Source organism: Mustelus asterias, chromosome 23 (genome assembly GCF_964213995.1).
Source record: "Mustelus asterias chromosome 23, sMusAst1.hap1.1, whole genome shotgun sequence".
Lineage (NCBI taxonomy): Eukaryota > Metazoa > Chordata > Chondrichthyes > Carcharhiniformes > Triakidae > Mustelus > Mustelus asterias.
This window is the reverse complement of record NC_135823.1, coordinates 73,266,251-73,284,072: the sequence shown is the minus strand read 5'-3', so window position 1 is coordinate 73,284,072 and position 17,822 is coordinate 73,266,251. Positions and strand designations below refer to the sequence as shown.

Sequence of the window (17,822 nt, the reverse complement as noted above, 5' to 3'; positions counted from 1 at the left end):
TGTCCTTCCTACCAAAGTTCCTTTTCCTCTTCCTACCATAGTTCCTTTATTCTTCCTACCAAAGTGCAAGACTTCACATTTTCTTACATTATATTCCATCTGCCAAGTTTTTACCCACTCACTCAATCTGTCTATATCCCTCTGTAGATTGTGTGTCATCCTCACCACTTGCTTTCCCACTTATTTTTGTGCCCTCTGCAAACTTGGCAACAGTGCATTCACTTCCCTCGTCCAAGTCATTAATATATATTGTAAATAATTGTGACCCCAGCACTCCACTAGTTACAGGTTTGCTATCCTGAAAGTGCCCCTCTTATCCCAACTCTTTGTCATCTATCAGTTAGCCAATCCTCCACTCATGCACTACCTTCAACACTATGGGCTCTAATCTTAAGTAGCCTTTTGTGCAGTACCTTATAGAATGCTTTTTGAAAATCCAAGTATATTACACCTACTGGTTCCCCTTTATTTATCCCACCTGCTACCTCAAAGAAATCTAAAATTTGTCAGGCATGATTTCCTTTTCATCAAGCTATGCTGACTCTGCTCGATTATATTATCTATTTTTAAATGTTCTGCTAATCCATCCTTTATAATGGACTCTTGGAAGATTACTACCAGAACATCCACTATCTCTCGCTACTTCCTTTAATATCCTGGAATGTAACCCATCGGGTCCAGGGGATTTATCAGCCTTCGGTCCCATTAGTTTCCCTTGCACTTTTTCTCTAATAATCGCTTTTGTATTTATTCTGCCCCTTGACTAGTTTCTTTTGAAATGTTATTCCAAAATCTTCCACAGTGAAGACTGACAAGTATTTGTTTAATTCCTCTGCCATTTCCTGGTTTCACATTATTTCCCTAGTTTCATTCACTTGGCCCTCCCTTGTTTATTTAAAGCTTTTAGCCCCATGTTTCCCGAGTATTTTTTCTCCAGTGGTATTGTATTTATTTCCTCACCATTTTTGCCCCTTGATTATTTATTTTTGAAATGTGTCTTTCACCGTGAAGACTGACACAAAGTACTTGTTTAACTCCTCTGCTATTTCCTGGTTCTTCATAACTTCCTCAGTCTCACTCACTAAGGGCCTACGTTCGGTTGGCCTCTCTTCCTTTTTATATATTTAAATAAGCTCTTACTGTCTGTTTTTATATTAGTGGTTAACCCTCATAATTCATCTTCTCCCTCTTTTTTGGTCATCTTTTGTTGATTTTTAAAACTTTCCCAATCCACTGACCTTTGCCACATTGAGAGGTTTTTTTTCAGTTTAATACTATCCTTAAACTCATTGGTAAACCATGGTTGATTCATCCCCTTCCTAGAATCCTTCTTCTGATCTCTCCCACAAGGGGAAACATTCTCTCAGCCTTGACCCTGTCAGGGTCTTGTGTTTCGACAAGATCACCTCTCATTCTTCTAAACTCCAGTGGATACAGGCCCAGCCTGTCCGACCTTTCCTCATAAGATATTTGAATACAAAAGAAAGGCTATTTTCAGAAATACAAATAATGGTTGAATGGTTTATTTTGCGAGATGCACAACAGCATAAATACAATAATTGAAACATTATAAAAAATAAATATTGGCACAAAAATTAATGCAATTTAGACAAATAAAATAAGGCTATTTATATAACCAAGAAAACAGCATTTACACTGACTGGAAAATGGCACCTGTTGAACTGAAGGCTTTTTAATCTTCATGGAAGGAACTCATAATAAAAACAGAACAAAATATCAAAACAGTGGAAAAATTACATGCTTTGAAAATTTAACATAAAGTTAGTAGACACTTTATTGCAGAGATGTATGCAGCTTCTGCTAAACAAAACTAAAAGTCAATATTTAGATGCACAAACACATTCCAGGAGAGAAATCTATTGTCTAGCTCTAATAGTTGTGATTCCACATAGAGCCAGTAACAGAATCATTTTGCATGTAGTTCACAGCCATATTTAATATACTAACTGCTACTATTTTAACAGTCCCTCATCAGATGTACACACAAATATATAAATCAGTGCTGGAAGAACAAAAAACTAGCCTAGTCAGTTGTTTGCAGATCCACTTTAATAAGCTTCTGTAAGTGCATGCATTATTTCACTCTGTATGGTATAGAACGGTTAATAATTATACAAGAATTCAGAAATTTTGACACCTGCATAATTTCTCCCATTGAATCCTGTGGCCTGTAACAATGTTTAATTTCAGTAATTCTTATTGAAAGGCTGTTATGTTCATGGAGGTTACACAGCTCCGCTCATCCGATCGAGTGCTGTTTCCTCAGAGTGTCGTAACGCTTGATTTTGTTTTCAGCACTCTTCCTGGACATACTCCTTCAAAAATTACAAAAACATCAAACTTTTCAATCAACAAGTGAATTTTTGAAGTTCTTTTGATCAAGTTACAAGATTAAAAGGTATTCAGTGGAAAGTAAAGATAAACAAGCTAACTTTTCACAACCCTTTCAGGGATTAGGACTGGAAAATTACTTTTATTCTGTAGTATGTTTAGCAGATGGTAGCAACTTTGGTCTTCAGAAAACAAAAGGAAAATTTTAGGGCCTATAAGAATTCTGCAAAGAGTTTTGTGATATTCTTCACTTGTTTTTTTGAAAGAGGCCAAATCAGCTCCAAAAATTGTGAAAACCAATCCATTTTTCCAAATTTCACATTGCCTTGTTAAAGTTAAGTGGGACCCAGACTTTCCTGTCACTTGCCATTTCAACACCACCCTGCTCTCCTGTCCACATGTCTGTCCTTGGCCTGTTGCATTGCTCCAGTGAAGCCCAACACAAACTGGAGGAACGGCACCCGATCGAACGATTAGGTCCTTTACAGCTTTCCAGACTGATCATTGGGTTCAACAGCTTCAGACCATCATCATCTCTCCTCCACCTTCACCCCATTCCCATCCATTTCTTTTATTTTAACATTTTTAATTTCTTCCATGGTTTTATTTTTCAATTTTTTATCCCACTTTCCATATTTTTTCCCTTACCATGTGTCCTCTCCCCCTCCGGGTTCTCTATCCAGCCCCCACCCCTCCATCACATCAGTATAAATCTCATCCTATTTTCTATCATCTTCAGCTCTGACGGAGGGTCCATCCTGACTCAAAACGTTGGCTCTATTCTCTCTCCATAGGTGCTGTTAGACCTGCTGAGATTTTCCAGCATTTTCTGTTCCTGTTTGAGTGCAGGAGGTACCTGATCTCCCTCAGCCACTGAACGCACATGCTTTCCTGAGTGATCTACCACAGGTACTTGGAAAAGCAGCGACAGTAAAGGATACAACACCTCCCACCCCCAATCTTTCCTTCTCTCTCTCACCCTTAGAACATAGAACAGTACAGCACAGGAACAGACCTTCGGCCCAAACATGACGCCAAATTAAACTAATCCCTTCTGCCTGCCCTTGGTCCATATCCCTCTATTCCTTGCATATTCATGTGCTCATCTTAAAAGCCCTTATCGTATCTGCCTCCACCGCCCTGGCAGCGTGTTCCAGACACCTACCACTATAAAAATAACTTGTCCCTTACGTCTCCTCTGAACTTTCTCCCTTCCCTCGGCTCCAGACACAAGATCCTAAATATTCTCCTTCAAACAAAATCTGCCAGGCCCGTAGCAGATGACGTCACCAAGGTTGAAAACAATAATGCCAGTGAAGGGAGACAGGAAATCCGGGGTTTAAAAGCCTCATGGCTGTTGGAGACAAAATAACTCGGAGGGGGAATGGCCTTTCAATCATCACAGTTTGATTCCCTCGAGCTCAGAACAAGATATCCTCACTGTACATGGGGGAGCTCCGACACTGACATGAGAATGGAGATCTTGGTTCTTTGGTAAGAGTGGGAGCAAAATGCCAGAAAATAAATAATTTCTTCTAAATATAGATTTATTAGACATTTCAGAGTGTGTAAATGTCAATGAAACCCAGGATAAACTCTTGTGCAGAGTGGAGAATGTGCCTGCAGATTCATAGTTAAATCCCTGGAGTTCTGAGAAATGTAAATAGCTTGTTTATCTCTAGTAATCAACTTTTTAACAGTTTCATACAGAATAAAACCAATTTAGAATAAAAACTTCTCTTATTAGCATTTTCTATAGCTAGATTGTAATTATAATTGGCATTAATGCACGATATATTTTTAACTGCAAAGATAATATTCCGGTAGAAAGTCAACAAATACTGTTGAAAACGATGCCACATGCAATGGAAATTTTAACGAGATTGACACACAAAGTTCCTGAAATGCAGTTTAACAGAACATAACAGCAGAGGTGAATATGAATGTTTGCAATTTCTTACATTCTGTCGTACAAGAATAAAGGAAAAATTTAAATATTTCAGCAGCCTTGAGGAAAGATTGCTGATTGGTTAAGAGATTGAAGGAAAACAATCAAAAATGATGAGAATATCAGAGGAAACACAGAAAGAAACCAAGGAGCATTGAGAAAATGTCGTGGTCCAGAGACCTCCCCACAGTGAGGCCACTTCCCAGCTACTCATCTTTTAGCAGCTGAATCAACACAAGTTGCACTAAAGGCAATCCATCTGCCCATTCAGCCAAGATCACAAAAAACAACAACAACTTGCATTTATAAAGCATGTCCCAGTGCACTTCACAGGGGCATCACAAAGCTAAATTTAACACCAAAGCAGATGGTCAATAGCCTGGTCAAGAGGTCGGTTTTAAGAGGAACTTAAAGGATGAGATGGAGATAGAGGAAGGAATTCCAAAACTGAGGCCCAGGCAGTGAGTGGATGGCCAACATTAATGAAGCAAGAAAATCAGGGTTCTTCAAGAGGCCAAAAATCGATGAAGAATAAATTTGGGACGGTTGTGCGACTGGAAGAGATTATGGAGAAATGGGGAGGCCACGGAGGGACTCAAAAGCGCAGATAAAAAGAATCAACATTCAAACCAAGTAGCAAAGAAGGCAAAAAGATAGAAACATTGCAGAGAAGTGTAAGGAACAAAAAACAAAGAACTAAATTAACCCAAACAAATAGCATCGAGTAACTCGAGATACAAGAAATGGAAAACAGATGTCAGCAAACACAGTGAAACAGACCTGGAGCAGCTTTCCTAGGGAATCTGCTTTCTGTGTGCCTCTCTCTATTCTGTTCAACCCCTTTCCTAGAAGTCTGGACTCTAATCAAATAAAAAAAATACATGAACAGATACTATAAATGCATCTTAACTGGTTATACAAAACCCAAAATATTTCATGGATTTTAAACACAATTCCATTAAGCCCACTGTTTAACTTTAAATAATAAAAACACTGACAGTAAACAAGACAACAGGATACTAGCCAAAGAATTGTTAAAGCAAAAAAAAATCATTCTGGTAGCTATTAATAGCTTCTTAATGTGCAATTGCAGTTTTTATAAAATAACGATCTTGCAATAAACGGGGTAAAGAAACACGAACAGAGGAGCTCACAGAGTGACCCAGGCACCTGCCTGTGGTCTGCTGGCCATGTGTGTTTATCACGTCATGAGATTAGCTCCTGTGTGCCATCAAAGCACAAGTTTATGAAGCTGTCTCTGTGACACACAGCAGACTGTCAGCTTGGAGGTGAAAATGGAACCTGGCGATTGTGTAATTGAATTTTTGGTAGATGTGAATAGTGCATTCAAAAAGTTAAAGTTTATTCATTAGTGTCACAAGTAGGCTTACATTAACACTGCAATGAAGTTACTGTGAAAATCCCTTGGGTGAAAATTCAAAACAAGTAATCAGGAGCCACGCTTCTGAAAAATATTCCGAGAACCAATTGGTTGAAAGGTTAGATCTTAAATTCTGAGGTGCAACTGGATTGACTACAACAAATACAAGAATACTTTTCAACAAACAGTCACTGCCCTGCAGGGGCGGTTTACTTGTATATTTTTTATAAAAACTCTAATTGGTCCAGTGTGGCTCAGTTTCCTTGCAGTTGCAAGAGTGGTATTGCAGTGGTCACAGGACAATGAAGTTGCATATCTTATCCGTCAAGGAGAAGAAATATATGGAAGGAGGAAATAAAAGTTGCAAGCCAGATATGTATATTTTGGAGAAAAATAAAACCAAAGGAGTTTGGGAGAAGGATTTATTCTTTTTTAAAAAAATCACTCAAAGCTGCTGTGCTAATGCAAAATAATTACAGATAGTTAAAATGATCACTAGTGATAGTGACCAGGAAAATGATGAGTGCACAAAAGCTGCAATGTCCTGGATTATCTGCTGGTGCTAGAATAGCTCAGCTGCTGAACTACTTCAACAAGCACTACTAATGTGGCACAGTGGTTCGCACTGCTGCCTCACAGCGTCAGGGACCCGGTTTCAATTCGGGCTTGGGTCACTGTCTGTGTGGAGTTTGCACATTCTCCCCGTGTCTGCATAGGTTTCCTCCGGGTGCTCCGGTTTCCTCCCACAGTCTGAAAGACGTGCTGGTTAGGGTGCATTGACTCGAACAGGTGCCGAACTATGGCGAGTAGGGGAATTTCACAGTAACAGTGTTAATGTAAGCCTTACTTGTGACTAATAAATAAACTTTAACTTTTAAAGAGACATCAAGGCCATGAATTTTTACTTTAAAACTGCTAAATTTACGAATGAAGTAAAAAGGTCGAGGTTTAAAATGTATTGCATTTTCAAAAGGATTAACAACAGCATTGAGAAAATGAGGTACATTAATTACATCGATCCTACCGTGCATTTAAATCTCAACCTCATGTGATTTAGATAGAGTCTTCTTAATATGCAAGCAACAGGTTCTTGCATACCAATAGATTTGGGACTAGTTTATTAAATTATTGGGCAGTGTCAAAAAAAATTACCTTTTCTTAGGGAGCTTTTATATTTAGTAACTCAGTGTTAACAGCAACTTATTTAATACTAGAACATTCTCTCCTCAGAACATGGAAAGCCCATACAGTCAAAATATAATACTTATTTCTATAAAGATAAAAGCACTTTTCAACAAATGGTGACATGCTATAGCTGTATAAAATGAGGACACACTTACTTAAAACCATTTATCACAACAGGATGAAAAACAAAGTAGTATTTGAGACATTTCTACCATCCTTTCATTTGAATATGGTTTATTTAAAAATATTCAGCATTCTCAATGGTTCTGTTTAACTTCCTCAACAAATAAGTGACATTTTGAAAGTAATTACAGATTATTCACTCTTCATAACCAGGTGTGAAAAATATCTTCCAATAAATTCCATTAAAACCTTCTGCTTTATAAACTTCAGATTTGAGAGAGGAATCCAGAAATAATTATGAAGACATATTCAGTCCAAATGACATTTCTTTTAATAATAAAGCTGCCACATTACTCAAGTACAATGGTGCTATCCCAAATATTATACTGCACCGACTAATAAGCACATCAGCTTCTTCTGAAGCTGGGGCCACTATACACATGATGTGGAGATGCCGGCGTTGGACCGGGGTAAACACAGTAAGAGTTTTAACAACACCAGGTTAAAGTCCAACAGGTTAAATTTGCTACCAAATAAACCTGTTGGACTTTAACCTGGTGTTGTTAAAACGCCACTATACACACACAGGCACACATAAATAACAACAACCTGCATTTATATGGCATCTTTTAAAGTAGTAAAACATCACAAGAACTGTTATCAAAGCGTGGGCCACATGGTGGCACAGTAGTTAGCACTGCTGCCTCATGGGTAAAATGCTCTTTGGGAGAGTCGGCGTAGAGTTGATGGGACGAATGGCCTCCTCCTGCACTGTAGGGATTCTATGGTTCAAACAAAACTTGACCAGCCAAAGAGGAAAATGCTCGGAAAGATGACCAAAGGCTTAGCCAGAGATAGGAATTCTAAAAGGTTTGTAAAGAGGCAGATGAAGATGCAGAGAGGCGTAGGGAGGAAATTTCAAAGCTTGGGGTTTAAATGACTGATTGCATAATTGCCGATGGGGAATGATGGAGGTAGGAGTGCACAAGAGGACAGTGCTGGAGAAACAAGAACAGAGTGTACTTGGAGGATTGTAGGGCAAGATTACAAAGACTGGCATTATGTATTCATGTTGTTTCCTTGTTGGAACCTGGGCACTTTAAGGGACCAATCACATGACACCATCGGCTGTTTGCGTGGGTTATGGGCAGTCTATCCGACCAGCCTGTAGACAACTTTCCAATAAAGCTCTTGTTTCTTTGTACATTGGTGGTCTGCAAGCCTATCCCTTAAAAATAGCTCAACAGGGAAGACCATAGAAAGATTTCAGTACAAGGATAAGAATTTCAAATTCACTGCATGAATTCCAGCACCTGGGCAGTGGTCCATTACGATTCGGGGAGGTTAGTCAGGATTGGCTGTTCCATAGTCAACAGGAACAATTTGAAGTGAGGCTTAAACCCACAACTTTCTACATTCGAGACAAGCGCTGTTATTACCCAAACTGACACTTACTTTCTGGCTTCTGCACTTAAATTATAAATATGCTTAACACAAAATAAGGAAACAATTTCAAAACATGTTAAGCAAAACAAAAGAGATAAGAAATAAGTACTGTAGATTTTAAACTAGAAGCAAAAACACATTTCTGCATAGATATAGTATTAGGTCACCTACTTTTATTAACTACTGCTGCATTCAAAATTTAAGTTGCAACAATAACAAGCTGGCCATCTAGGATGCATGATTGTTTTATAAACTCTCCTTGTACAATTATAAATCAGATAACTGAAATGAAACATTCTGTCCCTTACCCTTGTCTGTGAAGTAGTCTTTGGGCTGGGGCATTCTGCCCCTGACTTGGTTGAAGAATTCTGTAAGTAAGCAGTGGGATAAATGTGCCATTTTATTTTGTATAACAAATAGCTTCACACTCCAGATCTTTATCTGGCCTTAGTTCAGATTTCCAGCATCCACAGTATTTTGCTTTTATTTCTGGTCTTACCTGGTTTCAGAGGAAGTCTTCTGTTTCACATTGGATTTCTGTTTACCGGTTATTCCTATTTCAGCAGCCCTTGAAAATAAAAAGCAATGACCAACTTCTATAAGGTGACAATCATTGCTAATCCAGCCCTGTCTGTTTATCTCCCCAACTTGGTGTTGCAGGAAAGAGTAACAGCATACGTCACCAACTCTTCATAACCCGAGCACTGGGTTTTTAGATGGAAAGAAAGTGCAAACTAATGTTAAGCTATGGTAAAGAAGGCGTATGGCAAGCTTGCCTTTATTGGTCGGCGCATTGAGTGCAAGAGTCAGGATGCCATATTGCAGCTTTATAAAACTTTGGTTAGGCCACACAATGTTGCGTTCAATTCTGGTCACCACATTACAGGAAGGTGGCTTTGGAGAGGGTACAGAGAGGTTTACCAGGATGCTGCCTGGATTAGAGGTATTGAGCTATAAGGAGAGGCTGGACAAACTAGGCTTGTTTTCTCTGGAGCGGCGGAGGCTGAGGGGAGACCTTTATAGAAGTCTATAAAATCATGAGGGGCAGAGATAGGGTTGACAGTCAGAATCTTTCTCCCAGAGTTGAAATGTCAAATACTAGTGGGCATGCACTTAAAGTGAGGGGGGAAAGTTCAATGGAGATGTGAGGGAAAAGTTTTTCTTTACACAGTGATAGGTGCCTGGAACGCGCTGCCAGGAGTGGTGGTGGAGGTGGATACAATAGGGGCGTTTAAGTGGTTTTTAGATAAGCACATGAATATGCAAGGAATAGACGGATATGGACCAAGGGCAGGCAGAAGGGGTTAGTTTAATTTGGCGTCATGTTCGACAGCATCGTAGGCCGAAGGGCCTATTCCTGTACTGTAATGGGCCGAAGGGTTTGTTCCTGTGCTGTACTGTTCAATGTTCCATTGAAATACCAAGCATTATAACTTCAATCAATTATAATGTAAACAATTACTGTCACCCAACAACAGTGGAACTTACTTTATTTGTTTTTTTCTATCTAAAGATTTCTGTGTCGCAATTGAAAGGGTTCCTCTTTCTTTAGGACTCTTCCATTTCTCCTGTGGGAAAGGGCAAAAGCAAACTGAAGATCAGGAAATGTAAACTAGTGCAATAAATAATATTAAAAAAGCAACATATAATGCATGGTAACCTTGTGACTTTGCATTAACTTCATGGATACAGGCACCTTTGCATTCCAACGTAATTTATCACTTGGATTGGAGTTCACATAACAGGACAATCCCAAGGCTGTGCTGTAACATTTTCAAGGAATTCTCAATATCACCCTAAATGTTCAGGTTCTTTAAAAATTAAAGTACGATTTTAAAATATTCCTAAATTAATATACGGGCAATGTTAACAATCCAAATGCAGCAAGCTGGAAATATGGAAAATACGAGTAGGCCATTCAGCGCTTCGAGCCTGCTCTGCCATTCAATATCATGGCTGATCCTCCATTTCCTACGCTCTCCCCATATCCCTTGACACCTTTAATGTCTAGAATTCCATTTCCTCCTTAAATATATACAGTGATTTGGCCTTCACAGCCTTCTGTGGTAGAGAATTCCATAGGTTCACCATCCTGAGTGAAGAAATTCTCCTCATCTCAGTCCTAAATAGACTACCCTTTATCCTGAGACTGTGACCCCTTGTTCTAGACCCTTCCAGCCAGAGGAAACAACATCCCTGCATCCAGTCTGTCCAGCTCTGTCAGAATTTTATACTTTTCAATGAGATCCCCTCTCATTTTTCCAATTTCCAGTGAGAACAGACCTAATCGACCCAATCTTTCCTCGTGCGACAATCCTGCTATCCCAGGAATCAGTCTGGTGAACCTTTACTGCACTCCCTTTATGGTAAATAAATCATTTCTTAGGTAAGGAGACCAAAGCTGCAGACAATACTCCAGGTGTGGTCTCATCAAGACCCTGTACAGCTGCATTAATGTGGAGATGCCGGCGTTGGACTGGGGTGGGCACAGTAAGAAGTCTCACAACACCAGGTTAAAGTCCAACAGGTTTATTTGGCAGCACGAGCTTTCGGAGCCCCAAGCCCCTTCTTCTTCAGCTGCATTAAGACAGCCTTGCTCCTGCACTCAAATCCTTTTGCAACTAAGGCCAGCATGCTATTTGTCTTCCTGTTTGTTGCACCTGCACGCTTGCTTTCAGTAAGTGGTCTACTCGGACATGCAGGCCCCTTTGTACATCAACATTTCCCAATCTGTCACTATTTAAATCATACTCTGCCGTTCCATTTTTCCAATTAAAAACTGTATACATCCACACTAATCCATGTTATACTGCATCTGTCACGTATTTGCCCAAACACTCTACTTGTCTAAATCATCTTGAAGGCCCGTCTCTGTAATCGCAATATCATACCGAGTTAACATCTATTTGCACTGTTAAAAGTCACCCTGCAGCCACGACTCGGTAATCGCAATCATATCATACCAGTTAAGATTTATTTGCGCTGTTAAATCATCTACCTTATTGCAAATGCTCCGTGCATTCAGACAGTGCCTTTAGACTCATCATTTTAACATTTTTACACATCCTTATTTTGTACTATTTGCTGCTAATCTGGTTTCCTCCGCCTTCCACTTCTGCTTTCTACTTTTCTGTCTTTCATCTCCATCTTTGATTCCCTCCCATGTGTTGCCCCGTTCAGGTTGCTATCCCCGCACACACTAGTATGAATCCTCCCCCACAGCATTAGCGAAAACCCCTGCGGGACATAGTTAATACCTCATCGCAAACAGAGTGGGATGTAAGTGGGCTTTTCCTTGCAAGTTGAAAAGGCAGATGTCCTGTCACCCCTCGCAAATTCACAGCATTGTATTATTATTGTAATCAGATAATCTTTACTCACTCTATTTGAGAGCACCCCGGTGGGTGTGCCCCTACACAACAAGTACTCCTGCCTGAGTACTGTTGGGGGGGGACAGCCCATCTGGGGGAAGCAGCAGTGGCCGTGTCTCCGGGGTGGAGTCCGGCCCTGTAACTCAGAGGGCTTAGGAAAAAAGCAGGAAGGCAGTGTTAATCGGGGACTCAACAGTCAGGAGGACGGACAGGCGATTTTGCGGAGGCAGGCGGGAGTCTCGCATGGTGGTCTGCCTCCCTGGGGCTGGGATCCAGGATGTCGCTGGGCGAATCCCGGAAATCCTGAGGTGGGAGGGAGAGGAGCCAGAGGTAGCGGTACATATTGGTACCGCTGATGTGGGTAGGAAGGGGGAAGGGGTCATGAAAAGAGAGTATAGGGAATTAGGGAGACAGCTGAGGAGGAGGATTTCTATGATTCTATGAAAGCAAAAGTAGTAATCTCAGGATTGCTGCCTGTGCCACGGGAAGGTGAGGACAGGAATGGAGTGAGGTGGAGGATAAATGTGTGGCTGAGGGACTGGTGTAGGGGGCAGGGATTCAGGTTCCTGGACCATTGGGACCTCTTTAGGGGCAGGAGTGACCTGTACACAAAAAACGGGTGGCACTTGAATCCAAGGGGGACCAATATCCTGGCAGCAAGGTTGGCTAAGGCTACAGGGGAGAGTTTAAACTAGATAGGTTGGGGGGAGGGGATCAAAATGAGATGACTGAGAGTGAGGAAGGTAGCTCGCAAACAGAGAAGGGTTATAGGCAGTGCAAGAGGGCAGATGGACAGGGAATAGAGAAGGGGAGAGGTCAGACCAAAGGATTGAGATGTGTCTACTTTAATGCCAGGAGTATAGTGAATAAAGGGGATGAGCTCAGAGCGTGGATCGATGCCTGGAAGTGTGATGTGGTGGCCATTACGGAGACTTGGATGTCTCAGGGACAGGACTGGATACTCCAGGTGCCAGGATTCAGATGTTTCAGGAAGGACAGGGAGGGAGGCAAGAGAGGGGGTGGAGTGGCACTGCTGATCAGGGATAGTGTCACAGCTGTAGAGAAGGTGTATGCTGTGGAGGGATTGTCCACCGAGTCTCTGTGGGTGGAAGTTCAGAGTGGGGAGGGGCCGGTCACTTTGCTGGGAGTTTTCTATAGGCCGCCCAATAGTAACAGGGAGGTGGAGGAGCAGATAGGGAAACAGATCCTGGAGAGATGCAGTAAAAGCAGAGTTGTTGTGATGGGAGACTTTAATTTCCCAAACATAGATTGGAATATCCCTAGGGTAAGGGGATTGGATGGGGAAGAGTTCATTAGGTGTGTTCAGGAAGGTTTCCTGACACAGCATGTGGACAAGCCTACAAGAGGAGAGGCTGTACTTGATCTGATACTGACCAATGAACCTGGACAGGTGTCAGATCTCTCAGTGGGAGAGCATCTTGGGGATAGCGATCATAACTCTATCTCCTTTAGGCTTGCATTGGAAAAAGAGAGGATCAGGCAAGCTAGGAAAGTGTTTATATGGAGTAAGGGGAAATATGAAGACATTAGACAGCAAATTAGAGGAGTAAATTGGAAGGAGGTATTCTCGGGGAAATGTACTGAAGAGAGGTGGCAGTTTTTGAAGGAATGTCTGTCTAGAGTTCTACAGGACAACATTCCGAGCAGACAGGGAGGTGTTGGTTGGTTAAAGGAACCGTGGTGCACGAAAGCTGTGCGGGACCTAGTCGAGAAGAAAAGGAAAGCGTACAAAAGGCTCAGAGAGCTTGGCGAAGATAGGGATTTAGAAGAGTATACGGCTTGTAGGAAGGGACTAAAGAAGGAAATTAGGAGAGTCAGAAGGGGTCACGAGAAGGCCCTGGCAGGTAGGATTAAGGAGAACCCTAAGACGTTCTATAAATATGTGAAGAGTAAAAGGATGAGACGTGACGGAATAGGGCCTATAAAAGGTGAAGGCAGGAAAGTCTGTACGGAACCAGTAGAAATGGCAGAGGTGTTCAATGAGTATTTTGCCTCAGTTTTCACAGAGGAGAAGGACCTGGGTGGATGTACTGCAGGCGTGCGGTGGACTGAAACGATTGAGTATGTGGACTTTAAGAAAGAGGTTGTGCTGGAATCTTTGAATGGCATCAAGATAGATAAGTCGCCGGGTCCGGATGGTGTGTACCCCAGGTTACTGTGGGAGGCGAGGGAAGAGATTGCAGAGCCTCTGGCGATGATCTTTGCGTCGTCGATGGAGACGGGAGAGGTGCCGGAGGATTGCGGATGTGGTTCCTATTTTCAAGAAGGGGAATAGGGATAGCCCAGGTAATTACCGACCGGTGAGTCTAACCTCAGTGGTTGCTAAACTGATGGAGAAGATCCTGAGGGACAGGATATATGAGCATTTAGAGAGGTTTAGTATGCTCAAGAATACTCAGCATGGCTTTGTCAAGTGCAGATCGTGCCTTACGAGCCTGGTGGAGTTCTTTGAAAATGTGACTAAACACATTGACGAAGGGAAGGCGGTAGATGTGGTTTATATGGATTTTAGCAAGGCGTTCGATAAGGTCCCCCATGCAAGGCTTCTAGAAAAAGTGAGAGGGCATGGGATCCAAGGGGCTGCTGTCCGGTGGATCTAGAACTGGCTTGCCCAAAGGGGGCAGAGAGTGGGTATAGATGGGTCTTTTTCTAAATGGAGGTCGGTCACCAGTGGTGTACCCCAGGGATCTGCTCTGGGACCCTTGCTGTTTGTCATTTTCATAAATGACCTGGATGAGGAAGTGGAGGGATGGGTTGGTAAGTTTGCCAACGATACGAAGGTTGGTGGGGTTGTGGATAGTCTGGAGGGATGTCAGAAGTTACAGAGGGATATTGATAGGATGCAAGACTGGGCGGAGAAGTGGCAGATGGACTTCAACCCAGATAAATGCGTCGTGGTCCATTTTGGTAGGTCAAATGGGATGAAGGAGTACAATATAAAGGGAAAGACTCTTAGTGCTGTAGAGGATCAGAAGGACCTTGGGGTCCGGGTCCATAGGAGTCTAAAATCGGCCCCGAAGGTGGAGGAGGTGGTTAAGAAGGCATAATGGTGTGCTGGTCTTTATCAATCGAGGGATTGAGTTTAGGAGTCCAGGGTTAATGATGCAGCTATATAAGACCCTTGTCAGACCCCACTTGGAGTACTGTGCTCAGTTCTGGTCGCCTCACTATAGGAAGGATGTGGAAAAGATTGAAAAGGTGCAGAGGAGATTTACAAGGATGTTGCCTGGATTGAGTGGCATGCTTTATGAGGATAGGCTGAGGGAGCTCGGTCTTTTCTCCTTGGAGAGACGTAGGATGAGAGGAGAACTAATAGGCGGCACGGTAGCACAGTGGTTAGCACTGCTGCTTCACAGCTCCAGGGTCCCGGGTTCGATTCCCGGCTTGGGTCACTGTCTGTGTGGAGTTTGCACATTCTCCTCGTGTCTGCGTGGGTTTCCTCCGGGTGCTCCGGTTTCCTCCCACAGTCCAAAGATGTGCGGGTTAGGTTGATTGGCCAGGTGAAAAATTGCCCCTTAGAGTCCTGGGATGTGTAGGTTAGAGGGATTAGCGGGATAAATATGTGGGGGTAGGGCTTGGGTGGGATTGTGGTCGGTGCAGACTCGATGGGCCGAATGGCCTCCTTCTGCACTGTAGGGTTTCTATGATTTCTATGATTTCTATGAGGTGTATAAGATGTTGAGAGGCATAGATCGGGTGGACTCTCAGAAGCTTTTTGCCAGGGTGGAAATGTCTGCTACGAGAGGACACAGGTTTAAGGTGCCGGGGGGTAGGTACAGGGGAAATGTTAGGGGTAAGTTTTTCACACAGAGGGTGGTGGGCGAGTGGAATCGGCTGCCATCAGTGGTGGTGGAGGCGAACTCAAAAGGGTCTTTTGAGAGACTCCTGGATGAGTACATGGAGCATAAAAGGATGGAGGGTTATAGGTAGGTCTAGAAGGTAGGGATGTGTTCGGCACAACTTGTGGGCCGAAGGGCCTGTTTTGTGCTGTAGTTTTTCTATGTTTCTATATAGACTACCTCACTGTACTGGCAACTTTAATCACACTAAGCAAGTATATTTGACGCTCTGAATTGAACTAAATGCCAGTCAAAAAGTCAACAGAAAAGGACTGAGCTTAGATTATATAGGCTGAACTGCTCTGAAAGAACAATGATCATATTTAAAGCAAACCTTCATGTTGGAGCTTAATTGAAAAATTCAAGCTTGAATTTGAGGACACAGCATAAATCTGGATTCTACAAGTTCCAGAACTGCTGTACATTAAACCAAGAAATGGAAATAATGAGAATTTTTGATAACCAAAAATACAATTCTTCGACATAGTATTTTCAAAGCAAATTAATAGTAAAGTGCACTGTTGATAGCCATAGTCTCAACCAGTCACGGAATTATTTCACCTAACGCAAGTAAACTTCAAAATGGAGATGTGCAGAATATAAAGAACATTATCACAATTCACTGCTCCAAGCCCACTTTAATAATCTTTGCCAGCGTCCTAGATCAATGCAGATCAGCTGTATTAATGTGATTCTGGAACCAAGGGCATTTTCACTTTCACCACAAGGGTCTGGTCGGGTGGACTGCCTTGCTGGGCTTTTTAGGATGTGCCCAATTTTAACCCGACTGAAATACAAACCAAGAGTAAAATCTTTCTCAGCACTGACAGAATTACAAAGGGGGGAGGATGGCGGCAGCGAGACAGAGAGAAAAGCAGAGACATACAGAGACTTTCCATTTCGAGTGTCAACAAGATATTAAGGACGACTCCCTGGCGAGCCTCTCGCAGCAAAATCTGTTCTGGAGATTTAATTTCTCAAATCACAGTCCAATTTCACAACAATAAAATTTAACACAAAGAATCAATTTGTAAGGCTGAAGCTCGTTTTGATTAACAGTATTTATTTCCACATTACTGCACCCTAACAAAGGATTGAGCACTGAGCTATTAACAGCTTGGCATCATCAACATTAAAACGACTTAAAGGAAAACAGCCATTTTCCTCATTTGCATGTTGCTCAATTCTTTGGGATATCACCGAATCTTCTTCCCATGAGAATGGAGCTTCTTTCAAACTAATTGTTGAAAAAAAACAAATGGTTCACACAATGAGTTGTGCAGTTGAGTGTCACACTGCTCTCGTTCAGCATTCAGCTGTCACATTACAAGAACACCAATGATTTCTTTCATAAAAAGTCCTTCAACCAATATGATAGCTGCATGAAAGATTTCAACAAGAAACCACGACATCCACCAAGCTCTTTCACAAAACACTTCCTTTCTTTTACCCTAATTTTCATCAATCTACCCATTGTAATCTGGTTGGAAAAGCAAGTCAGTAACACGAGAGATTATCCTTTGCAAAAATTCAATGATGTAGTCTTAATTATTTTTTTTTATAAAGTAATATTTTAGCATAAAGAATATTCATGTACAAAAACGCTTACTTTACTGGACATTACCATTTGTCTCAGCTGTTTTTCTTTGCGAATTTCCCGATCATGGCTTAGAATTTGCATTCGGTCGTCTGGATTCAATACAAAGAAAATGTCGTGAATCTCATAAAGGGCAGCCCGTAGCTGGAAAAGAGAAATCAAACAATAAATTTGTACAATAACAGAAAATGCTGGAAAAACTCAGCAGGTTTGGCTGCATCTGTGGAAAGAAAGTGTCAATGTTTCCAGTGAAATGTGACTTCTCGGAACTTGCTGTTGTAGTAAGTTCGTGCAATCTGTTTCAATACCTGTGCAATGACTCTTTCGTGTAGTGAAACATCTTGCGATGAAACGGCACTTCTTTTCAAGGGTGTTTCTGTCTGGAAGTTGCCGATAAATTCCAAGGTATCCTTTCATAAAAACAGACATTAGCGGTTACATTAAAGCCTTCCAAATAATCAGTCAGAAAATCTAAAATCTATTACAATGTTGACTTACATAAAATAAAGTGCTGTCAGTATCAACATTTTATCCCAATAGCATTTACTACAAACTTTCA

General features: G+C 41.7%; 1 protein-coding gene across 1 annotated transcript in view; it reads right to left on the bottom strand.

Moving 5' to 3' along the window:
• Nucleotides 1–1,495: 1,495 nt before the first annotated feature.
• ccp110 (centriolar coiled-coil protein 110) overlaps nt 1,496–17,822 on the bottom strand; it is a 77,746-nt gene continuing 61,419 nt past the window's right edge. The window contains exons 9-15 of the mRNA XM_078240931.1: nt 17,572–17,673; nt 17,291–17,407; nt 9,924–10,003; nt 8,935–9,003; nt 8,744–8,803; nt 5,081–5,160; nt 1,496–2,336 (exon numbers count right to left, since the gene is read on the bottom strand). Of these exons, the coding sequence (XP_078097057.1) occupies nt 2,284–2,336; nt 5,081–5,160; nt 8,744–8,803; nt 8,935–9,003; nt 9,924–10,003; nt 17,291–17,407; nt 17,572–17,673 (561 nt within the window). The 3' untranslated portion in view covers nt 1,496–2,283. The remainder of the gene's footprint in view (nt 2,337–5,080; nt 5,161–8,743; nt 8,804–8,934; nt 9,004–9,923; nt 10,004–17,290; nt 17,408–17,571; nt 17,674–17,822) is intronic.